The following is a 26,161-nucleotide window of genomic DNA, read 5'->3' as shown; positions in this document are numbered from 1 at the left end:
ATTATTCTGATTTTGCAGTGTTCATGGGGAACAATTCTCAGCAGCCTGCTCTTCAGCTCTGAGGAAATTTTTCCTTCTGCTATACTAATTGATCTTTCCTCAGAGCAGGCCACGTTTGGGAGGAATTCATCTCTCCTCTTTATTTCCTTCCATGGGTTTCTTCTTATAGGCTGCATTGTCTACACAGCAGCAGGAGCTCCCACACCTGTCTCCTTGGTGCTGGGTTATGCTGTTCTTTATGTGTAGAGAATGTTTTCTTATAAGCATCTTCATCTTCTTCCAGGAGAGTACACACATTATCAGTGATGTTCGGGTCCATGGTGTGCTTCCAAATTACTGCTACAGTGAATTTTGCTTCCCAAATGTGGCTGTGAAATCATTCATTATCAAGAAAGATAGGCAAACTTCCTTCTATAACTCCCTTCAGAGCCTGTTAAATACTTTATTTCCAGAATATTCCCAACAAGAAGTGTAAGTGCAAATCATTTTCATATCTTGTGAGGGGAGTTTAGAGGCATGAGCTGCACAGAATGCCAGGCTCAGTCCCTGTAATGATTAATCCTCACTGTCAGCTTGTTTGGATTTAGAAAGTCCATGGAAATGCACCTTTGGGAGTGTCTATGAAAATGTTTCCAAAAGATTTCAGTTGGTGGGAAAGAGCACTCTGCTGGTAAAGGACATCATGGTCTGGAACCGAGTAAAGTGAAGAAAGCAAGCTGCATCCCAGCATGCACCTGTCTCTTCTCCCTGACTATGGACACAATGTAAACAGCTGTGCTGTATTCTTTGGTCATGTCTTTCCTAGGGTGATGGACTGCTCTCAACTGTAAAGCAAAATAATCTCTCCCTTAAGCTGCTTCTGTTAGGCATTGTATCACATCACCGAAACAAAAAGCAAGAATGACCTAATCCACCCTTTCATGCAGCCATGAGCAATCTGTGGGTTGTACAAACCATTGTCATGGGTAAGGATTTAGTGCATTTTTATCCTGGATGACTATGGGTCTTCAAATGCTGACACCTGTTTAACTCTTGCCTTCTTTTAAGCATACTGATGTCTTTAAGTAGACTCTATTCTTCACAACTTCAATGAATTTCATTCTATGGAACTGAGTATCACATATGTTGCTTTCAGAAGTGGAGCAATGGTTATGTTTGGGTTTTTAACTAGTAATGAGGAAACACATAAGATACAGCCAGGGTATTGCCTGAAGGTGTTTAAAGAACTGTAGCAAAATCTAATAACATTCATTTTAATCTAGAGAAGTAGCAACTAACAAATCCACCACCAACTTGGGAGTTCAAAACACATAGGAGTTCTTGAGGCTGGATGTCAGGGCTCAGGGTTCTCATTTCAGCTTGCAGGTGGCTGCCTTCAGCTTTGTCCTCGCATAGGCCAGAGGGAACAAGTTCTTAGCATCAAATGTGAGTGCAAATCCCAGGAAGACCTCTCCCCATGAATCCACAAAGCTCTAACCATCTGCCTAAATCCCCATCCTCAAGTTTAACATGGGAATCGGAAAGGAATAGGCTCAGACAGTGAGCCTCTGGCAATCTTCAAACACTCCCAATTCTAAAATTACCAAAAATAAACTTAATTTTGGTCACTAAACATTATTTTTATATAATGAAAACATTTAAGTCATATTTTAGAAACCTGGGAAGTTTTATACTGTGGCTTTGAGTACTTGTTCTGGTCCACCTTCTTTCAATAACCCTCCTCTTGCATTCTGCAAGATCCTGCTGTGTACAAGTTGTCTTCTCTGAACAGAATTGTACCAGGGGGCTGACTCAGTTAAAAATATTCTGTAGGCATTTAGCTGAGTTGTTTGTCCATGAGAACTATTGTTAATACAGGATGTAGCCACTGATTTCTTCCCAAAAGATAGGGAATGCCTGGACCCATTTGGTGGAATTTTATAGCGAAGTGAACTCAGATAATGCCATATGTATTATTTCCCTAGGATGTGGTGTTTCTAAGCAATATCTGGTCAGACCTGGAGCAAAGAAAAGATCATGGGCATGAGACAGTAAAAGTGATGGTATCTGCGTGCCTGCACCTAGCTGCAATGTGACCATCTACCAAACAGTCCCACTGCCATAACTGAAACCACTCCTCCCACCCACCACACCCTCCCTGCCATGGTGGACTGTAGCCTTAGACTGACATTTCTGCCTTTCAGTGCAGATCTTATCAACAGAAGTGAAGGATGATGGGAGAGTCACAGGAAGACACAAGGACTGGGATTCTAGAGACAAGTTACTGTTTCTTTTCTATATGTATCGAACTCTACCACAGTGAGTAGAAGCAGGAAACACACCACCTAAGAGTAACTAGTAAACACACCAGTGTTCTTTGTCCTAGTCAGGAGATGCTGACCAATATCGTGTCCCTAAGAACTGACAGAGCAGACATTCAGAAACTCCTTGTAGGATACAAAGGAACTTACATAGTCAGTCCTATGATGTTCAATGTTTGCATGTGCCTCCTGCCTCTGAGGTCCATTCAGAAGATGCTCATATTCAGGTTCCCTGAAAATGCTCACAAAGATGTGGAACAATGCTGCTATGAGGAGCCTTGAGACACTATGCTTCTTGGACAGTCATTACTCCGGCTCATAATTTTCAAGGGTCACTATGTTGTTAGAGGATTGATATATATCACTTTTTCCTATATGGACTGATAGTCTCACCATGTATAAACAACATGTAAGTAGTGGTGTAAGTTCTGTATTTGATTATACTGTAAAGCATAATAAATGTCTACTTGAGTACAAAAATCTCTGTGAAGGATTTTAAGTGCATCAAATATGGAAGAATGGTAGCTTGAGGGAAGGCCTAGAACAACTGGGTGTGGAGGACAAGAAGAATGCTGTAGTGGAGAGGGTTCGAGTTCTCTCTTGGCTATACATTATACTTATTAGTGCATTAAAGTAACATTTTCTCTTTCTTTGTTTTCCATTTTTACTTGCATCTTAAATGAAATAGCATGAGCACTCCACATATCATTATTTTCTGTTACTTCTGCAGAAGGGAGGCGGCCCTAGCAATGCTAGAATTTTAACTCTTTAAATATGAGTTGGGTTCATTGTCAGTCTCAAAGGTTAAATTTTATTCAGTAGGAAATTACTATTTTTAAAAAAATGTTGTTGTGTGTTTTATATAAGGTATAGGGTTCATTTATCTCTATAATAGTCTCTCCTGTTATATTTTAAAGAATCAATGTGTTACAGACTTTTTTTTTTTTTTTTTTTTTTGCTGTTGTTGGTTGGTTGGTTGAGTTTCTTTTTGTTGTTGTTGTTGTTTTTCTGAGACAGGGTTTCTCTTTGCAGCCCTGGCTGCCCTGGAACTCAATCTGTTTTCCAGGCTGGTCTCTAACTCATAGATATTCACTTGCCTCTGCTTCTTGAGTGCTGGGATTAAAGGTGTACACCATCACCACCAAGTTAATTACAGATCTTTTTTGAAAGCACTGAACGTTGCTTTCTAGAATATCCTTTAATCATTGAATGTTAAGGCTTGGTGATGTTTTTCTCCACCTACTCAGAAATATATGTCCTTGACTATAATTTCAAAGACCTTACTGGTCTATAGGAAGTATTATTTTCATCATTAGTTCATCATTGCAAACTTCAGTCATTTAAGTGGATAAAATTCAGAACTGAGCTCAGAATTGTCTTTTTAAAACCAACTTCCTGTCAGTCTCCAACATCAGCACCAACAGCAGCTCCACAAACCAAACCAAAAAACCAAAAACAACAAAAACCTTGCATTCATTTTGTTCTGTCTTTTTCTCTCATATCTCACATGCATCCTATTGCCAAACCAAGTTTGTCCTTTTATGGAAAAAGAATCCAGAATGAGATTCTGTCTCACCAACCCTGAATGACCTCCTTATTGCCAACTCCCTACACTGCTCACATGAGCTGATATGGTGGCTTCCCACCATTTCTCATTTTCCCTGTTCCTACTCTTACCCTCCTGAAGTCTGTCTAATCACAACTTGGAGGTGGATCTTGCATTTGTCTGTTCAGACCCCTACTATAGCTCGGCTTTACTCTGAGTACAAGATGATCCTGGCACCATGGCCATCACCCACCCACCAACTGGATGTTAGTACTTCTTTAGTCTCTTCCTTGGTTCTGTGGCTTGCTCAACTCACTCAAACATTTGCTCCATAGGACTCTGCTACTCCTGGTACACAACAGACAAACTCCTTGAGCAGCTTCATATGACCTATGGTTTTCCTGGGACGAGCACCGACATCACCATCACCAGCACCGACATCACCATCACCAGTGCCAGGCTTAGATCTGCAAAGTGGTTTTTCTCACTGCTGACTTTGCTCAGATAGTCTTTCCAATGAAATTTGCACTGAAGTCTCAGGACTCAAGTGACAATAGTGTGGACAGTGTAGGACAAAAGCAAGAAGGCATTAGTCAGCCTAGGGTCATTTAAATCCCATTTCACAAAAACAAAACTAAAAACCAAAACAAGTGTGGTCTTGGTGTTATGGATACTTGATGTTTGTGACAGCAATAGTGAATAGTGGCCAGTGTTCATTTCAGACTATGGAACAGGTACTATTAAAACTGCATTGCATGTGTTATGAAAAAATTACAATATACATACTATTCTTAGCTCCATTGACCGCTGACATTTGTGAAGCTTCCAGAGAACCTGAACTAGCACCTCTGTTTCTCTCTTCCTAAAACTTATTTAAAGTAACCAACTGGCAGCCCTACAGTTTGCCATAGACCCTCATGACTCACAAGGATGTGGTGACTGAATACAAATGACTCAAAAATTAAAGGAAAAACTCCCTCAGAGTGACTATTCATGTATTGTTATAAAACATCGCTTTGTTCTCTGGTTCAAGGCTGACTTCATGAGTGACCCAGATCCTGCTTAAAACCAATTACACTTAATGTAGCTTGGAAAGTTCTCAGCTGCCTTTCCAACTCACCTCCCTACAGGACGGCACAGGACAGGAAGTGTGCAGGGCTCCCATTGAAGACAGACCCACAAGGTGTAAAAATGGGAAACTCTACAGAGACGGCACCTATCCCCATTTTTAGCCACCCTGATCAGGAATTCAAATAAAACTCTTCTGTATCATTTTATTTTCATGACTGGGCATTTTCAAATTCAAAGAATTCAAAGACTTGACAAGGACAATCTTTTAGGAAATACTGCAATTTCATAATAAATATTATAAAAGAGTTTATATGTATTTCTAACATTTTCCTACAGCCTCCATGCAGCTTACAATCTCTCTTGGTCTCTTCAAGTGATCATTTGAGTAGAATTTGCTTCAGGATGTAGTGAAGGTATTGGGTACTGAGAGATGACATGGGAGAAGGAGAGGGAGCAAATCCTTGTGATCAAATGATAGCACCATTTACTTGAAGCCTGGCATTGGAGTTTATCATTGATCACTTCCTATCGGTATTATTCTCAACACTTGACAGGTTGGGAAATTTAAGCAAAGTAATTAGTTCCTGACAACAGTGACTTCTTTCATTATAGTCTCAGCTGATCCTTTCACGCTCTTAAATGCCAATGCACTTATGTCTTATAGAAATCCATCTGTACTAGAACTAGTGGCAAATCTCAACAGCCAAGACATTTAGTGTCAGTGGGCAATTTACCCAATAAGCAAACACAAGGCCCCTTGGAGACCATCTCTCCTATTTACAATGTAAGCCCCCGAGAAATCTTCAATTTGATTTTAGATAAGAAAACAGTATTTTTCATGCAAATCTAATAAGTTCCAAGTACGCCAGCCAGGGAATCCAGCAACTCACTCACCGAATTATTGGCTGGTCTGAAAGCAAACGTCTCCACTGTAACACAGCATTGAGGAAAGCAACCTTGATACACTGATTTTAATTGTGTTTATTTACACTCGTATTTGTTTTGTTGTGCTGAGGATGGAACACGGGGTCTGTGCATACTAAACAAGCACCTTGTGCCTGAGTGGGGGAGCAATGCAATGACTCAGAAAGGACAATTAGCCAGAGCTGCTTCTTTCTTTCCAGCACGTGGGGCCATGCAATGAAACTTAGGTTGTCAGGCTTAGCGGCAAGCACCTTCACCCACTGAGCCAGCTCACTAGCCTCTGAGCTATGATTCTACTGTGAGATAGTCATACTGCATTCCACAGCAGCAGGACTCACTGAATTCCACTAAGTGAGTCAACACAGAGGTCCTGAACCCCAGAGCCTGCCAAAGGAAACACTCTACAAGGAAGGAAAGTTTTCCCTATGCTCCCAGGCAGCACTTTCAATTGCTCTCACATGTGGCTATTAAATAGGACTGATGATTTATCAACAGAAAATCCACAGATAGCCTCACAGTTAGGAGCCAGTGACCTTCTTTGGCCATTCTATTAGCTGGACTAGGAATGATGGACTTAATGGAAGAACAAGAAGAAAGTCACTGGTCAAAGGAAACTGAGGAGTCAGTGGGAAGCCATGGACATGGAGGGTGACTTGACCTTCCTGAGAACATGCCTGGATTGTTTTGGGTTTTCTAGGGGGATAAGAGAATTTGGGAGTGAGGGATATGAAATGATCACCAGACTAGAGGAGCAGTTAGGCTGCATGCCAGCACACACAAACATGACCATGCTCTCTCTCATCTAAACTGAGCTCAGAGACACGAGACAAAGGGCTAGCTCAGGAAAGGAAGAACTCTGATCCCACACTAGGAGGGTGTTTAGTGACCGGAAACCAAGCAAATGTGACGGGGGAGTAATGGGTGCAGTGCTACCTGGCTGAGGTGGAGAAGCTGCTGTGCCTGCCTGACGTTTGTGTATTCTTCTGTGCCTAGTTCTGCACTGTGGATAGGAGGCGTTAGGTGGGGGGGGGGAGGTGGGACAACATGTGAAGTTCTAAGAAGACAAACACATAATCAGATAAGAATTTCAGGAAGAGAGAGTTGCCAATGATGCTGAGATTCCTACATCGAGCTGCATTTAAAATAACTGCAAATGTTTCATTTTATCAAGAGAGGGAAAGAGCTAATAGGAGGAGCTCCGAAAAGAATAAAGTTCACTTTGTCATAGTTAAAACAAGCAGTAATCGTGAAGTAGGCATGTTCTGTGTATCCAAGCTTAGAAGAATTTGCCATGACTTCAACCCTTGATGAAGAATGACAGGTAAGTAAGGAAAGCTGAGAGCAGGAGAAACAGTCTTCCCAGGGAGGAGCACCCCAGTGGGTTATCAATACCAAGTGGTCCTACCTGAAAACATGCACGCAAAGAACACTATTCAGACCAAGCAGGTTTATTCATGTATTAGGAGTGCTCATACACACATGTTAACAATACCTAAAGGAAAGGAGGTGATAAATTTGAAAGAAAGCAAGAGGTAGGGAATGTGGAAGTGGTTGGAGGATGAAAAGGAGGGGGTTAAAGATGAAATTATATATTACAATCTAAAAAAATGAAAACACCATAGAAGAAAGAGATAGCAGACGATCTGAAAGTCTTTCCTTACACATTTTATGACTTGCAGAAGTTGAGATCTACACAGTCCAGTGGTGTCACTATAAGTGTTCTGGGACTCTGGAAGCCTCCATGGGGAAATGGAGGAAAAACGGTTTGATAGTGAGTTGAAAAATGATGTCCATTTGATAAAGTCCCGAACAACCTACTCAAGTGCGTGCTAAAGAATATGCTATGGTAGAAGCTCATATGTGAAAGTAGACAGTATTAATCTTCTATTTTCCTATAAAATTGTGGTTTTTTGGTTTTTTACTACTGCTATGGAGGAGGATTTTCTAAACTACATAAGTATATTGAGCCATGGATTTAACTAGTTGTTAATAAATGGTCTGAGAAGAAATTGGCTCACAGTCAACCCAAATAAAGTTGTTGTCATGACATGTGTCCTATGAGTCTTCCAAAGTGCCTTGGAGGGCTAGTGAAGACTGAGAAGTCATTTAAAAACAAAGCTTGCCCTTCTTTTCTTTATAATGTAGGAGATTCAAATATATTTCACAATCAAATTCCTTTCCTTGAATATATACTAATAACAAATGTGATAACTAGTAATACAAAAAATCACAGTTTGCACAGAGATAATATAAATGCAACAGAAAGCAGAAACATGGTAATAATGATGAACATGACTCTGGTAAGGAGGAGAACATCTAATACAAAATGTTCAAGTTGAATGTAATCACTCCTGAAAATTATCTTCACAGGTGAATTAGGTCTCAGATTTTTTAAGCAGGCATGCCTTTGTGTACAGAGAGTAACTTCATACAATTCACATTTTAAAAGAGAAAAGACTTCAGGCCTTTCTGTAAAAGTTGAGTAGCTACTGAATGTACTCTAGGCACGTGCTGTCCCATCAGTGTCTGAGAACACTAAACCAATTTACAATATGACAAAGACCACAACTTTTGAACAATGCAAATGAAGGAAGTGCTAATTGGCTTCCATGGCCTTATCTCCAGTCATGAAAATGACTTAAGTCCATAAATAAAGGTGCACAGTAAATACCTGCACAGACATCTAAGATGTAATGAAAGCCTAGCTGGCTGCCAGAGAAAATACCATGTTGATATAATATGATAGTATTATTGTCAGTTAAGCAGTGGGTGGCTGAGGAGAACCTACATCATCTACTATTTCAGCTGGACTGCATACAGAATGCCTAATCTAGTCCTATAAAGAAAACAGAAAACTCCCTAAAGATACCAACAAAGAAAAGTATAAAAAATAATTATTAGCATTCTCTGTGCTGGGCATCATTATAAACATTTCATGTTAGTGATTCACACAATCCTTACAACAAGCCCTGTGAGGGAGACAGTACTGGAATCCACATCTCAAAGACAGGAAAATGAGCTTAGGACTGGTGATGAAGCCCATTTGGTAGCTGGCCTATCATTCTCAAAGCTCTGGGTAGCTACTTCTCAGTAGCTAGGTATGATGGTATATGCCTATAGTCCTAGAACTTGGCAGATAGAGGAAGATCAACCAGAAGTTCAAGGTCATCCAGTCTCAGAGCTCTCAAACCATTTGGCAAGGCCATAGAAGAGCCTTTAGGGTCAGGAATATTTTTAAATTAAATATTCTCCTCCTTTATTGTGGTGAACTGATACTTGTATGATTTGCATTTTCCACTAATTTTAAACGAATGGGTGGAATTTCAAGAGGTACTCCAAGATGGCTCATGTTACAGACCTTTGGCAATGTCTCCCCTAGGGACTTTAGCACAGGCGCTTACAAGAAATTAGTTTCCTAAGCAAACTCCCTGCTCCTCTCTTTGATGTCTCCCTTCATTCTTAGGGTGCACGCAAGAGAAAGAGTCCCTTGAATTTATTCTGTACATAGTATTCAGTATGTTCTATAAGAACAAACAGTATCAGTGTGGGCGTGGTTAGGAGGCAATCAAAGGGGCAAGTGATGTGAGTGTATTGAAACTTCAATAAAGTGAAAATCATTTTTTACATTTAGAAATTAATAATAAATATTCCAGATACAAATTATAGCCACGTGACATTTACAGAGTTCTGTCTTGATGTTACTGCTACACCCTAACATTGTTACTCAAAAGTTGTATTTACTTCCCCCAGGAGGCTTCATCCACACATACTGTTGTGTGTGTCCTCTGATAGGATCTCCCCTTGGGTATACACTAGACAGGCTGTCAAGAGGATAACAGCCAGAATTTAGGCTTCAGGTAAGAATCCATGTCTTGGTCATTGAAATTTTACGTTTATATAAAGAGTAAGTCCACACCGCGACCACTGGCAGATTAGAGAACTGTGGAGGTTACAGTTTCAAGCAACTACATAAACAAACTAAACAAAATATTAAGGGATATGTGAAGAAATTAACTTTAAAGCAAAGAGCAATGGAAAAGATATTATAATGCTTTCCTCTAGCACAAGGCAGGGCTTGTGACCCTACTGCATTTATTAATTTACCCAGAACCATCCACCTCAGAAAAGAAATCTCTACAACTTTCATTAGCAGACATTAGAGAGGGAGAGCAAGCAGCCTGACCCCAGTGACTTGAGTGGTCACAGGACAAGGACTTGAGCTCAAGTCCTCCTGCTACCTCAGCGCTCCCTGGTAAGAACACTTAGTGTCACATAGAAAAGGTGTTTTCACAAGTATCAGAGAGCAAGAAACTTCTACTCAACTCCGGAATGAGTTGAAATTTGGGAGAAAGTACAAATACTTTTCTAATACTAGGCCTGTCTGTAAATGGAGAGAGCATCAAGTGTGAGTGCCTTGTCACTAACAGGGTCCAAGAAGAGCACCAAATGCCAGTTTGAAGGTCCCTCCTCACCCTCAAAATAACTGAGTGCTAATTAACACACTAAGAAAGATAATGCACAGGCTCTGGGGAGTCCTTGGTGGGCGATATCCAGTCCTCCTCCTATAGCAGCAGTGGAAATTTAGGAAATGAAGCTGCTGCTCAGATATTTGCTCATCCATAAAACAGAAAAAATATTATCTAGCCCCTTAGAAAATGAAATAACACAGAAGATGAAAATGCCTCCTCTGTGGAGAGCTATGTAGGTGTCAGAGATGCAGCAGAAACCTTTGTTCCTGCAAACAGGTCAAAGGTCAGCGAGGGAGTGGGACAGGGAGGCTCCTGGGAGAGCACAATGGAGTCGATGCTTTAGGAGTCAGCTCTTCCAAGCAGAGCCTCTGGTTCATCCTGCTGTGGGGCTGCCATTGACTCATACACACTCCTGCACACTCACTTCCTGTGATAAGGATGCAGCATCTGGTTGTACTGCTTTTGGGCACTAGTACCATGATTTTTACTTTTGTTGCCAAAATAACAGTGAAGTACATGCCGTCCCTGTCATCTGTGTCTCCGCAGATGTATTCCACAATATTCAATACTATTCTCTTTAAAAATTAAGCAGAGATGTGCTACTCTCCACAAAAGTGGGTGTGTTGGATGACAGTTCATTTATATTGACATTTTTTTAACATAGAAAACATTTTAGACATATATAACACTTAGTTTTATGACACCAGCAGGTAGTTCTGTCATAATCATAATTTATGCTCCAGTAAGAAAGCTGACTTAAATGCTAATAAAACAGAGAGCCTAGGGAGATGGCTCAGTGGATAAAGCTCTTAATATACAAGTGTGGGTACCGAGTTCTGATTCCCAGAACCCTCATGGAAGTCAGACACGCATGGCAGGATGTGTTAGGATGAGCTGAAAGAGTCTGTGATAAGGCAGGTAAAGGAAAGGTACTGAAATAAATGTAAATCTTGACCCTGGATTCAGCTTCTCAAGGAGATTGCAATCTATGCCTCGCTACTGTCCTGAAATTGACTTCTCTTTCTCCTGGACAGATACAGGGTGAGAAGCAAGATAGGAAGAAAGGTTTATTTCAGCTTACAGTTGAAGGGCTCTGTCCATCACAGCAGAGGAGGCAGGAAGCAGGAGACGGAGACAGTTGTTTACCAAGCATTCACTTAGGAAGCAGAGAGTGGATAGGCAATGAGTCTGGCTATGAGGATTCAAGATCCTCCCCTAGTGGCCCCTGTCCTCCAGCAGGGCTCCACCTCCATCTCCACCTCCACCTCCACCTCCAACATTCACATAGCAATCCAAAACTGCTCCATGGACTGGGAAGCACACATTCAAACACATGAGCCTAGGGGGTGCATTTCACATTCCACCAGTAACACACAGATAATCTCATGCTTAGACAATCATATTCACCGATTTATGTGGAATCTACCCAGAAATAAGTTCTTGGTACTAGTCTTACATAAAGCAATTAAAAGATATATACAAAGAAGCCGTCATCACAAATAAATTTCCAACCAAATTCATTCGCTGAAGCTCTGCTTTGCTTCAGGCATACAAAATTGAACTTTATGGTGGAACATCAAGAAATTAAGACTCCTCAAACTGTCCAAATGGTGGAGTAGCTGCCAGAGAAATAAGTAAGGATTTTAGTAAGGCTGTGAGCTTTCTACAAGATAGGAAATGAGAAAGTGAACAAACTAAAGAATTAACAGAGTTCTACCCTTCTATGAATAGCCAGCAGCCATCAGATCTCAATCAAGTCAATGCCGAACAGAAATGGTGTCACAGGAATTCAACAGGCTGGTGCATAAAAAGGATCAAACACAGTGCTTGCATGGAGTAGTGCTTAGTAGATTATTCACTATCAACTGCAAAATAGTTACTGCTGTTATGTTCTGAAGACCTGTCACTGTCCTTAGTATGTACAAAACCTTAGCGTTTGCTAACTGAATATGTGCTGAACGGAAGTTCACTGTGAGGAACATGAACATCAAAGCGCAGGAGAGTTGGAAGCACTCCTCTCTCTCCCTCTGAGGATTTTCTAGCAGAAAGTTTAACCTTTTTTATTGCTGCACGTGGCTCTTGGTTTGCCAAAGTATGCTAAAGAACAATGGCATTGTTCTCTTGATTGGGAGCCCCGCTCAGTAACAGATCTTTGAATTTTCCACTCTGTTGCTAAACAATACGAAATACTACAGCTCTCCTTCGTTCTACTTGGATGGCCTCAGCGGTTTGAGACAGCCTAGAAGAGCATATGAATGCCAGGTACTTGGGTGGCAAACCATGCCCAGCTGCTTCAGGTGGCCGCGTTTCTGAAGCTGCTCGGAACAGTTGTCGTTATTTCCCTCACTAGTTCGAACATGGGTCCCACTCTGGCTCCATGGTGAGCATATCTCAGTCCCCACAGCATACTGATACTCATTTACTTGTTCCCTATTGTGAAACTAGGTGCTGTGAGGAAATCTGAAAATACAAATGAGTGAAGAAATGGCCCTGTATCCCTCAGCCACCTAGCATACATGGCAGGTGACATTTCATTCTGGATGCCAGCTGTCTCTTGTGGAATTGTTGAAATGAACAACTCTCCAGTCAGAAAAGTGTAAGTTTAGATCAATTCTTTCTTATTAAAAACATGATAATCTTGGAAAACATGCTAAATTCTTTCTACTGCTGCTTGATTTATGGGATGGGTTAAATAACATTGTTGGTTAGTTTGACAAAGATCAAAGGAGCTACCTCCAATAGAATCTCAGAACAGAGCACACAATATGCTATTGGTGGTGTGTTTTCTCATAACTTTAGTTACTAATGTTAGATTACTCAATATCTGCCACAATCAAAATTATAATCAATCACATGATAGTCCAGAAGTCAGGAGAGCACAGCAGCAAACTGCGCAATCCCAAAGAAAACAGAATTAACATATGAGAGAAGTGGGGGAGGGCGCACATATAAACCAACAAAACCAAGTCAATTTAACAAAAAAATTATAGAGGCCAATACTAAATAAGGACACCCAAGTCCATTTGGGAAGCTGGAATACTCAGAACTGGTGACATGTGGGTAGGAACTAAGTTATATATTGGAGGCCTTTCTCCAAATATATGTAAACAAATGTTATCCTACAATTTTAAAAGATACACACCTGAAATTTGAGTCTAAATCTACAAATTATATGTGTGTTTCTTTCTCCTTTAAGTTTTCTTTAAGAAAAAAAAAATCCAATGCACTTGATGTCCAGTTCCAAGTATGTGAGAGGAGCTACACTGAACACAGGCTCCTCTTCTAGGGGGCTAGATGAGGATTGGAATTGAGTTTCCTGTTAGCTCCTGAATGGCCAGAACCCACAGTCTGAGCCTTCAGGTTTGGGGAACGTGAAACAAATGGGCCATAAAAACACCAGTGCCTGAGGGATGTCTACCAATGTGCCCTCATTTCAGTGGATGTGTTCATTCTATGGTCTAAAAGCAACAGCTGGAGCGTAGAAAGGATAACAGTCATGGATAACCACATGAAGATGAAAAGCCAAGGAAAATGCAAGTGTTCCTTAACCCTGACCTACTGTATTCCAGTGCAGAACCCCACAGACAGTCCCTCAGAAGCAGATAAATTACATCAAAAACCAAACCAAACCAATTATAGGTCATGTGCTGGAAATGCACAGGCTAAGGTAAGCTTATAATCTGTCTGGATCAAGGGAAAGAATACTATGATTTGTTGCAGTTAATATTTTTCATACAATCAAAATCAAATGACTATGAATTAGAGACATTTAGATCAAAGTAGGAAACTTATTTCTATTTCATGTAATTCTAAAGATTTTATGCTGCTGTTTTTTCTCCTCAGTATTTTAAACTGGACCCTCCTTACACGCTTTCTAAGGCAGTCTGTGTGTTCACTAATTTTTATCTCACTCAAGAGTTCTTAATTCTATCCTTTAAGAAAGAAAGCAGGAGGATCCAGGCAAGTCTGAGGGCCACCTGGTCTACAAAGAACAAGTTCCTTGGGCCAGCCAAGGCTATACAGTTAAAGCCTGTCTTCAAAATACAAACCTGGTTTCTGTTTCAGCCCCTAAATGTTGCATTAGTGTACAGCATGTTGCAGGTGCAAATGAAAGAGAGTCAATAAGATGAAGAATAAAATGTTCGTTAATTGCACTAGAAAGCACGTGGGCATGCCAGGCATAGTACTACCCAATCTGCAATCCCTGTTAGAAAGGCTGAGGCAGGCAAATTGAAAGTTCAAGGCCAGAGCAGGCAAGATCCTATCTTTAAAAAGAGAAATAAATAAATAAGCATGCTCGCAGGCCGATAATTTTAAGTGAGTTCAATGTTTGGTATCTTCAGCCACTGATCCAGGGTCATAGGGGTTAGTCTCAACTTCAAACACCACGGTAGGCTGATATATTCAAGAGTGACAACTAGTCTTTGTAGCTGGCCTATCCATAATCCAAAGCAAAAACCACAGAAAATTTACTGAGGAAAACATTACAACCCCAGAAAGAGTTTTATGTCTTCCCAGATAAAATATACTCCCATACCATGTTTACAGAAACTCTCTGACAGAAGCTACAAAGATTAGGGTTGCCTTTGAGAACTCGCATTCTGCTACCTACAGAGTATTTATTGGTATAATTGTATAATACAACATAATAGTTTCGATGAAAATGCATACACATGAAGATCAGGGAAATTAAGTAGGAAAAACACATGAATACAGATTCCACCAAGAGACACAGAATACTTAAGGAAATACATTGGATGAAAACTAATTGCTTAAATTTAATGAAATAAATTGTGGCTCCAAGTGATTCTTTGGAACGAGAAAGTACAACAAATTAAGGGCATTAGACCCTGAAAATAACTTCATCAGAACAAGAGCTTTATGAGATTGATGAACAACTGTATATGCAATTTTGTATGCATTCATGTTGTATAACTGCATATATTCTTTACATATATTATGTCATAAAATTTGTTATACACTAGAAATAATAAACTATTTTCAACCTTATTGCCAGTTTAAAAAAATACTCATTCTGTATCCTTCCTAGTATGAATATGCCTCTTTGTAAAGCTGTTCATCTGATATCAAAATAAATTATGCTCAGAATTAGCTAGGACTCATTGATCCACTTAAATGTCTCATTGTTTTAGGATTAATACAGTAGTGACAACATGGAAAAAGTCAGCTCCCTTTTCCTATTATAAAGCTACCACTTTGCACCCGAATGTATTTCAAGCATAAAAACTTACCCATTGATGCAGTGGCATTTTTATTAGAGAAAGTTATTTCATAGCATGATCATAGTTTGTAGTTGTTTTATGAAAAGACTGTTATCACCTTACTGTTGGCACAAATGGTTTCCTAACACACACTAATAATTCCACCTCTGGAAGTGATTCTGAGGAGTTGCCCTTCTGCACTCTGTCTGGGAGCAGTTGCCTGTTAGAACGGGACTCCTTCAGTGCAGCAGCCACACCCTGGCTGTTAACTCTGCAAACAAAGAGACTCACCTCAGGCTCAGCGACAGCAGTTGCTCCTTGGACCTCAGCAGTTCCCCAACTTTAAAACTGGCCCAGCCCAGGAAGCTCCTCTGAAAATGAGGGAGAATGTTTTCATCAACTCCTGCGATTCTCTATGTTTTGTTCTCACACCAATTACCCAGAATTAGCTTTGAAAAGAACAAAATACTAAATCAATTAGCCCCAAAATATTTTACTGACAGAAATACTATGCTGAAATATCAACTTGGTTAAAGACAGACATTGACACCATGGAAAATAACAAGAAGTAAAAGCCAGCAGTCAGAACTTCCCATTAACTATAGTTTCCTCCCCCCAAGAAAACCAGGGTCAAAGAAGATGCCAAACTTTCAATAGTCACCAAGACATCTACTTACTAGAGTGCCTCAACTCACTGGCAACAGCAACTCTGTTGAAGATAATGAGAAAATCTGCCTCTGGGAGCTATTTTTACATGGGGCTCTGCATGAGTTATAAATAGAAAGACAATATTTCTCCCCATCACAGAAGCATTTTGAAGCATTTGCTTCCTTTGTTGGTTTTTACTAGCCTGGGACAATTCCATCCCAAACACACAAATAAATCGTACTTCTGTTATATTTTCTCAATTTAATTTTTAAACATCTCACAACTGGGCCTCATGTTTATCAGTAAACATTAACTATCTACTCTTTTCAACTCAATGCAAAGAATAAAAGTGTAAATTGTTCTTTCCTGGTCTCGGGGTTGTAGTCTTTTGACTGTTCCTGGTTACTTCTGGTTTGAATGTGCCAACGTTACAGCATAAACACCATAGAGGGAATTTCTCCTCGCCTTCCTCAAGGGTAATGACTGAACATAAAAGTGTCAAGCCCATGTAGTCACCTATGCCACTGCTGATGGGCAGCATGTGATGCCCACACAAGGCCAACAGCACTTCTTCCAAACTTCCCCTGGCACAGCTCTGCTGCCAGACTATGCTTGATGAGAAGCTGGGGTAAAGAGCCTGAGACAGTGGAATGTTTTCAGAAGAAAATAGAAAATCACTCCATACACCAAAAAGGACAGTTTGTGTGTATGTATGTGTATATGTATATGTATGTGTATGTTTATGTGTATGTGTATGTGTATTTGTATATGTATACGGAGTTATTGCTGTAAGAAAAAAATCTGGTGAGAATTTTGTATTAATGTGTGTGTATATTACCTGTGTATTTTTTGTGCTTTGGGGTGAGCAAGGAAGCCAAGATGAGGAATAAGATTCACTGGAATTAGAGCTACAAACAATTGTGACCTGCCACATGGGTGTTGGGAACCAAAACCAGGACCTTTTCAAGAGCAGCAAGTGTTAACTGCTGAGCCATCTCTCAAGCCCCAGTTTGCAGCCAAAGAAACTTTTCTTCCCTTTTTTTTTGTCTGTAGCCACCATGCACCATGCCGCACACTTGGAGATGCCACTGTGTACAGTGGCAGAATCAACCATGCTGCATTCAAGCCCATACGCCTCTGTCAACCCGCATACTGTAGCTCAAGTCCACACACCAAGGCATCTGTGTACCTTGGTGTCTCTATATCTCACCCGGCATGAGATGAAGTAGAAAGCTGGTTTGGGCTCTGTTACTGTGTGTTTAGAATCTCTTTTTAAACTCTTTTAGGCCTTATGGAAATTTGAGAGTCCCATGTGGGCATGGTGGGACCTGGAGAAAACTTCCAGCTACACCAGGTCAATTTTTTTGAACCTCTTTTCAAAACTCCACCTTAGAGGAACAGGCTCAAAAGGGTTTAAAAACAAGCACCTGAAAACACAACATGGTTTTGAAATTGTACACAACTCCATTAATATTAGCCCCAATTAGAAAACTTGAAGCTCAAAATGCTATGGTATGCACCCAGTCACCAAGGACTGGAAAAATCTGAGCTCATAGTGTTAGATGGAAAAAACTGGGTCAAACCAGAGGATGTAAGGAGAAATGGTATAAGTGTGAATGGAAGCTGGAAGCTGACACCAGGAGCTTATCAGCAGAATACAGAATCCAAGTGACTGGTCAACAGGCAGAGGGCCAGGGATGCACCAAGCCCACTGAGGCACTTAAAATCCCTTCTCAGAGAGCCTCTGGAGCAGACACCAACAGAAGGCACTCTCCCTTCTCCTCTCTGTGGGTCTCTAGTCATTGTTTTTCCTCCATTTGTATTAAACACCACCTAATATATTTAAAATGGCTTGTCTTGAACTCCTGGAAATAATTAAGATTTCAAGTTCTGCAAGGATGATTCTTTTCTGTTGTACTTTGCTGAATACACACTAGACTTAGGAACAAAATGTTTACTGGCAACGAATGAGAGACTGATAGAGCCCAGTTTTCGAGTAAGTGACTCACTCATTTATTTTTGAGATGAGATCTTGATCAATAACCTAGACAATATAGCAGAACACCATTCCAGCAATTTGCAGTTTAAATCTTTGTAAATTACATCTTGCTCTTTAAAAAAAATAATACGTGTGTGTGTTTGGGGGATGGGTGTATTCATGTGCATTCAGGCTTCCCTGGAAAGCTGGATTCCTGTGAAGTTGGAGTTACAGTTGTGAGCTGCCAAGTGGATGCTGGAAATCAAACCCAGGTCCTCTGAAAGAGGAGCAGGTGCTCTTAACCACCGAGCCATCTCACTAGACCTCACTATAAACTTAAAGAAAACCATCCAGTCCACCTTCTCTTTCATTGATAATTAGGAGTTTTAACTTAAATTCCTATATCCCATTCTATTTGTTATTGACCTTCCAATAAAGCTCTCAATAGCTTGTGAATTTCATGAAACCCCTGACTTTCTAAGCTTGTTAGATGCACCCTTGAAAATCGTGTAGGTCTGGAGGAATGCAGGATAAAAGAACACATGCATAATAACATGGTAGCCTTTTTAGCCATAAGGTAGCAATTGCCCCAGACTTGAATTCTGCAACTAGAAACAGGAGGAATGGTTAGTTTTAGGTACGAGCTATGGGCACATCACAAGGCACAGCTACAAGCAAGGTTGGTGACCACAGCAAGTACTGTCTCTGTCTTCTGGACCAGGAGACCTTCTAGAAGCAGACCTGCAGCTCATCAGGCTCAGAGACAACCCAGGGCTGGAAACAGAGAGACATGTGGCATGCATTATACCCTACAGGGAGCATACACAATGTGTCATGGATGATGACCTAGAGGCAAGCACTCCCATTAGAACTGCCAGCCCAGGTTTGATCTCGGGCTTGATCCGACACCTCAGAGCCTTCCAAAATAAGACACATTAAAAATTAGTGCTGGTAAAGGCCTGAGAGCATGCCTGCCAAAGAGATTAGAAGTTACTTAGTTAGAAAAGTTTATTTTATTCAGTACCTAATCTTATCGAGGGACTTGACGTTGGATGGAATTAACTATCCGAAGGCCCAGTTTTGTTAAATTGTCTTTTTTTACTCACATTCTCATTAAAATATAATTACATCATTCCCCCCAGAACCCCTACATCCCTTTCCTCTAAGCCCTTCCATGCTGTACCACTCTCAAACTGATAGCTCATGTTTCTTTATCGTTGTCTGTATGCATGTATGTATGCATGTATATATGTATGTATCTACATGCACATGCGTATAAACATACAAGAATACCCATGGAGAGGAGAAACACACAATGCTAATGTAAAACCATAGTGATACAGAGATATATGTTCTATTGTAACACTGTAACACCACATAAGAGAATATAGGTAAACAATAAATTTCACAAGGTCCCTAACTTTGTTCAACTTATGTATGAAATTGTGTAGGTCTGAGTGATTCTAGAATAAAGCAAACCTAGCATGCCATGACATTATAGTGGTCTCTTTAGCCATCAAGTAGCAATTGCCATATATATTCATGCATTTATTATTATTTATTTGTGTATTATATATAATATATAAACAAACTCATAAATATAGTTTTATGTGTATATACAATGTGTGTGTGCTGAGTTTATTTTTGTTGTTTGTGTGCATATGGTTTCAGGACTGACCACTTTGCGATGGTTTCTCCACTCAGGGCACTCACCTTTGAAAAAGGCTAATTTTCCCTTTCTCAGTAGTCATCAGCTGTCTGTAAACTCTCTGCAGGGGTGGGGTCTGTGAGATGTCCCCCTTCGCTATAGGAAGCCTGCTGATCTATGTCACTGTTCAGGTCTACTTCTGGAACATTTCTAAGACAGGTAGTCACACAGCAGACTCCCTGGTCCTCTGGCTCTTACAGTCTCTCTGCCCCTCTTCCATGAGGTTCCGTTTTTAAAACAGGATATTATTGTTTTACAGTGTAACACCAAACAGGAGAATTGCCTATACATTTACATTCCTGTATGTTTCTGTTGTCATTATTTGTGTTCCTTTTACCTCATTATAAGCCAACATAGGATCCTCCTGACCCCCAGCCCCCAGATAGAAACAAACTATCCACCTATGTGAACACACACTGGACACATTGAAAAAGAATAAATTAGGAGAAAAAAATCAGCCTTCTTTCTGAGATCTAAACAGTCACAGAGAGGGGACAAGCAGCACACAATGTTAATGTAAAACAATAATGATATAGAGCACCATTTCAAACATAAAGTAATCCAGATAGAACACTAGTAGCTGTGTGAGGAGAGCTGACCATGCATCATGGACACTGACCCAGGGACTGAGATGACACACCCACAGGTCTGCTGCCTAGAAGTGTTTCTTGACCACCCAATGGAAAAGATCGAGTATTTGAAGAACGAGGGGAAGAAAAGATGGTGAGGAGGAAGAAGGGGATGAAGAGTGGGAGGCTGTGGGTAGAAGGAGAGGAGGAAGGGGAGAGAGAAAAGAAGCAAGAGAGAGACGAGGGGAAGATGGGGGAGAGAGAGAAGACGAGGAGAAGAAGGCTTATTATTATTTAGTTGAAAGGCATCTGCAGTACAGAGAGAAAAATCTATATGCAATAGTAAAAATTTGATTCAGGTGAAATCTAATGAGAAGGAATCTAAATATAATAAAAATAGAAGATATAAAGGCTATGATGTCCTATGCAGTTACTACTGTTGAGAAAATATTACATATGTCAATTTGCTCACATTTGTGTTGGCACATGTGAAATATTTACAAGGAGTCAGAACTTGTTAAAGCACTGCCTATAAACAGGGAATTGCTAGAGTCTGTAAAAATAATCTGTCCTGCACACAGCCACAGTAACTGAGGTTCAGGAAGCCATGTTAGACCAGGTTAGTACCCTGGTCCTTGCTCTCTACCCAGCATCTTTTCATCCACAGTAGGCTGTGCCTAGATTCCAAAGCAATTCCCTGTCCTGATAGACTCTTTGTTTGCACAGTTCATAGCTCTGACTGCCCTTGCCTGCTCATGACAATAGAGTACTCCCAAGTATCATCCTGGGGAAGACGATCGTTTCAGCATACCATTTCACTCACTCACTGGCGAGTAATAGCCAGGTGAAAAAGAGGTCATCAACGGCTCTTCCTGGAATCTCCACACGAGGAATGTGGGGCCAAAAGCTTATCCTGCTGCACTCTGCAGGGACATGGAGCATGTGGTAGATAGACAGCTCACAAGACTTGAGATCTCATGCTGTATGTCCATAGTGGTTCCTGTGATCACTATTAAGGATGCTGGCTGAGATATAGAACCACTCACAATGCCACAAGACGGCAAACCTCCATCATGAAGGCTTCTGAGAGCCTTCACTTAGACGATAGTCCTTTATACTACTATTCTCCTCAAAATATTTCAAGTACTATATAGAGATGTGTTACCCAAATTTATTAGGTACTAGTTTAATAGCTTAAAATGTGACTACCACATGCAGAGGGATCAATAAAATTTTAAATGTGCACTGGGTTTAGAAAACTCAGCATGGCAAATAGAATCATGGACTAAACTTTGTATTCTATTGAACATATTTTAAAATATATTGTTTTGCATATATTGAACTAAATAAAAATACAATTAATTTTGTCTATTTAAATTATGTAAAATTGTTCATTGCTACTGAACAATTTTAAATGACATAAAAATAAAAACTAATAAAAAAATAAAAAATGACATGTGTGGCAAATCTTATATGTTACTCATTTAATTTTGACTAGACACTGCTACACTGCAGATTAAATAAGCTGGTAAAAGATACTTTGACCTTTCTTATAAAGCCATACATATGTTTATAATTATATAATATGTACACATACATAATCATAGAATAAGAAATTTTATAGCCTGAGAATTTGTCTTCACTGTTGACCATAATGGATTTGGTTGCATGGTGTCTCACTCCATAATAAGAACTGTTAATTTTGATAACAGCATCATAAAGAAAAAATGGAGGCTAACTATTAGGAGTTTATGAATAACCCTAAAGCTAAAGAGTACTTTATGATGGGTCATCTACAAAAGAATTGCATATTTGTTATAAATACGATTCAGAAGGTCTAAGGGCACAAACTGGCATCTATTTGACTAAACCCTGGGAAAGGTTTGGATACATCTAGTAAATGTTGTTGAAGTATGCTCAGGAAAAAAAAAAAAACAACAAAAAAAAAAAAACGGAACACAATTGTAGGAATCTCAGTGACAGCTTTCAGCTTGTGTTGGGATGAGTGTTCCTAGTACATCATAAGGACAGAGTCACTATCAGCACTATGTTCTTGACCAATAGCTTCAACTCTCAAACCCTTTATAGCCTTCAAGGAAATATCTGAAGATTGATGGGATATGTATTAAAGAGTGGTCCTTCACAGGTGCTCAACATGTGTTAAATCTTGACTCTGCAGAATACTCTGTCAGAATTCAACCTATTTTGACTCATCCTTATTTAAGGTAATTCTTTCTGTGTGTGAGATTGATTTAGTGATCATGTTTAACAATTTATTAGAGTGTTGATGTCACAAAACATGTTCAATTTTCCCTTGTTAGTATGGTCAATCCTAGACTCTCTGTGATTTGTTTTCTAAAAACAACAGAAAATAGTTAATAGACCAAAAAGGAATGCTCTTTGATTATTTTAATAAAGATTCTACTTATAAACCTAGAGTGAACCAAGTCAAGAAGTCTTTTTCGTCATAAGTACAGTGCCTAGGAGTGTGCAAATATTACAGAAATCTAATACCCACACTTCCATTACTAGCAGAGTTTTATTTTGTTGCTGTTTTTTAAGCAGTAACTATTTCTAGATGCTTCTGGAAGGACTCAATTTTTCTCAATGATACATAAAGGGCAGAATACCAAGCAGGAATTCCCAGACAGTTTATATTTTCTAAACCTGAGGAGCATGGTGACCTGAATTTAACATCATACTCTTCCAAATAGGAAGACAAGCAATATATTATCTGATGTTGGGGTCAGATTGCACAATACCCTATGAAAAGAAGCATAAAATTGACAGTCTGGTGTTCAAATTCCTTTCCTGTGCTTATGATACTGGGAACATTTCTCAAGATTAAAAGAATAAATAAAAAATAAACAACCACTAACAGATTCCTTTTATGTCAGTTTGCCATTTATGCACTCTGAATGGCTGACTGGTTCAACAGTTATGTCACAGAATCTCAACTAGGACTTTTATTTGGGACCAGGAATTGCACCTGTGTCTTGTCAAAGGAGGGGACACAGTATCTATGCACCCCATGTCACGTTCAGGGAACCCCCATTAGGAGCCAGGACCCACAGTGCTGGGAATAAAGTGCTGAGATGGAATAAGTTTTCACAGAACTGGCCAGTCATCCACCCTCAAGACATCCCATTAACAAAAATGTTGGGTTATGATAAAGAAAGCTGGAGTTTCAGGTGTACTGCCTGGGTGCTGGGTATCATCCTAAACAAAAGATTGGAGCATCAAAACCATCTTCCTTCTTTAAGGATGTAGGATGGTCTTCTTTGGGAATCATGGGTAATCTAATGCTGAATGTCATTGGGTCCCATATAAAGGCACAGGAGAGAGGTGGCTGAACTCAAGAGAGGACACACTAGTGAAGATGCCTGTGGGGATTAGATGTGACACAGGAGTTTTACATGGGTCAAGCTTGTAACACAGAAGGTGGCTCACTGGCATCCATGTGCGTAGGAGGAATCTTGGGAGAAATGTGCAGGGTAGGAGTGGGTTGGACAGTGAAGAGCTGAGCCTGAGCCCCATACTCCTTGGCAGGAAAGTAAGGAGTAGGGAAAACACACAGGTTCCCTTGGAACAGGGCAACTAGAATTTCTCTGTTGGCCATACTGAGGAGTTGACATACAGGTGTCAGAACAAAAGGCCACACGCTTACCCTGGCAAAAGCAGAGCAGTCTCTGTCCCTAGCCCTCTATGTGACAGCCTGAGCAATAAAAAGAGCTCAAACATGTGAAACTCTCTGCAATGGCTGGAGTTACAGAGATGTGATTGTCATGGAAAAGGGTGGGAAGATGGGCAAAAATAAAATAAAATAAAATCAGAGACTCAAATTTTAGATAAATAAAATGGGTCACTACTAAACTGATAAAAAATAAAAGTTCACACATTTAAGTCAAGATATTATTAAGTCAAAAACAAGTGGACAATTGAAAATGAGCAACTTGGGGGATAGAGAATTAGAGCAGAAAATTAAACCACCTCATTCCTTGAACCTCAATAAATAAATGAAACTCTTTAACAAAACACTGTATTAGTTATATTTTGTGTTAAAATTTTTTAGAATTCTTGGGTTTTACAAAGGTGGTCTAGGTGTGATGAGAGCATGCCCCTGGAGCCTGGTTTGCAGGAGGCGGTGGTTAGTGGCTGGATGGTGATTGTGGATCTGGGGCAAGAACAAGTGCAGAGGAGCACCAGGGTCAGCAAAGGCCTCGGCTGGGAGGAACTTGCTGGGTCCTTTGTGAACTAGAGTACAAATGGTGTGCGTGGTCTGAGAACCACCGACACCAGTGCTCGAGAGCTGTGATAGGAGCATGCACAGGCAGAAAACCTGCAGTGGAGATGTGTTACTTTCTGAAAGACTTTCCTCCCTGCTCTGAGAAGAAGCCTGAAGCTCTGGTGGGGAATAAGGGAGAAGATTGCCCCAGCCTGCCTCCCTTCTCCTCTGTACCAGCAGATGCTCCGTGAACTGTCATTCTGCTCAGCCAACTTGCACTTCAAGTGTGCTTTCGAAAGATGCCCTTGGTACAATGGCAAGCGGCCACTTTCGATGAGAAGAAGTCAATAGCACCTCGGCCCTCACACCTCTCCCAGAGTGAAAGAAGGCTGTCAGGTTCCTGGAAGATTTCTAAATGAGCTCTCAGTCACCTACTTTACTCCTGAGTGTAGAGGCCTTGGGGATTCTGCTGTGGGGCTGTTTGTTCAGATTCTGCCATGGCCAACTCTGGCCTTGTCTAAGCAGAAAACACTGGTATCTTGCTCTTTCACAGGTTACAGATGCAGTTCTTCAGCTGGGTCAGGCAACCCTCAGTGGGTGCTCAATGCTGCACTAAGCAGACATGGTAGCCTGCTGCTTGATTTGAATCCTAGGAAGCAGGAAGAAGCATCCTGTCTCTACCACTGTGCTGTGATGCTGCAGCTCACACGTGCGATTTCCCCACCCCCAGGAGTCCAGGAGTGCTGGCTTACAGGTACAGTTCTGCAGGACAGTGTCTAGGCTCATCTCTCCCCATCTAAACTAAATAAAAAACTCCTTTGAGAATGGATTATTTTCAAGAGACAAGAGATGAATTCTACTCAACTCAGCAACAAAACACAGTTGACTCCCCAGATAGTCACGCCCTGGTAACTTAATTGCTTTTGGCAGCTATCAGGCAGACAGGAACTCAGAGAAAATCCAAAGGGTTAATTTACAAATGATGTGTGTACCTTTGGAGTTATAAGAAGCACCTACCCCAACTTCTGGCGGGGGATCCTTGTGCTCCGGAAGGACACTGGTTCGAATCTACGGAGAAAAATAAACATTTCCTATGTGACTTCTGAATAAAAACTTGGGCAGAAGTTTCACACAGTCCTGAGCTTCTGGTCCCTTCTTCTGATGTCAATTCAAACTTGTGAGTTAATCATCAATGAAAACACCTGCCCTCAATGTCTACTGCAGGGCAATAAAGCTGTCCTTTTACAGTCCTGAAGCTTCCTGGCTTTTGGAGAAGACATAGCTCCTTGACCCTCACCCATCTCATCCTAGTCAGAAGCAGACATCTGGGACTTCAGTGAATCACCTTTTATCTCCTCCAAAACCAGCTTTCATTCACTGTCCCAAAGGAATGATAGAATGGTAGAGCGAAAGTAATTCCATGCATGCTAGACAACTGTTCTCTGAACAAGAGAGCCAATGCCCAAGCTCCTTCTAGGAGATTCCTTCCCTATGAAACGCT

At 40.5% G+C, this 26,161-nt stretch overlaps 1 protein-coding gene across 6 annotated transcripts in view; it reads right to left on the bottom strand.

The window, feature by feature from the left end:
• Positions 1–26,161, bottom strand: part of Inpp4b (inositol polyphosphate-4-phosphatase type II B) — a 739,919-nt gene that overhangs the window by 224,832 nt on the left and 488,926 nt on the right. For 5 of the 6 annotated variants that reach the window (XM_036187401.1, XM_036187404.1, XM_036187399.1 and 2 more), the window contains 2 exons: positions 25,678–25,728; positions 15,824–15,903 (listed from right to left, as the gene is read on the bottom strand). In XM_036187401.1, the coding sequence (XP_036043294.1) occupies positions 15,824–15,903; positions 25,678–25,728 (131 nt within the window). The remainder of the gene's footprint in view (positions 1–15,823; positions 15,904–25,677; positions 25,729–26,161) is intronic. The other variant, XM_036187402.1, reaches the window with a different exon arrangement.

This window comes from Onychomys torridus, chromosome 5, assembly GCF_903995425.1.
Source record: "Onychomys torridus chromosome 5, mOncTor1.1, whole genome shotgun sequence".
Classification (NCBI taxonomy): Eukaryota; Metazoa; Chordata; class Mammalia; order Rodentia; family Cricetidae; genus Onychomys; species Onychomys torridus.
The sequence above is the reverse complement of the archived record's forward strand: the minus strand, read 5'-3'. Positions and strand labels throughout refer to the sequence as shown.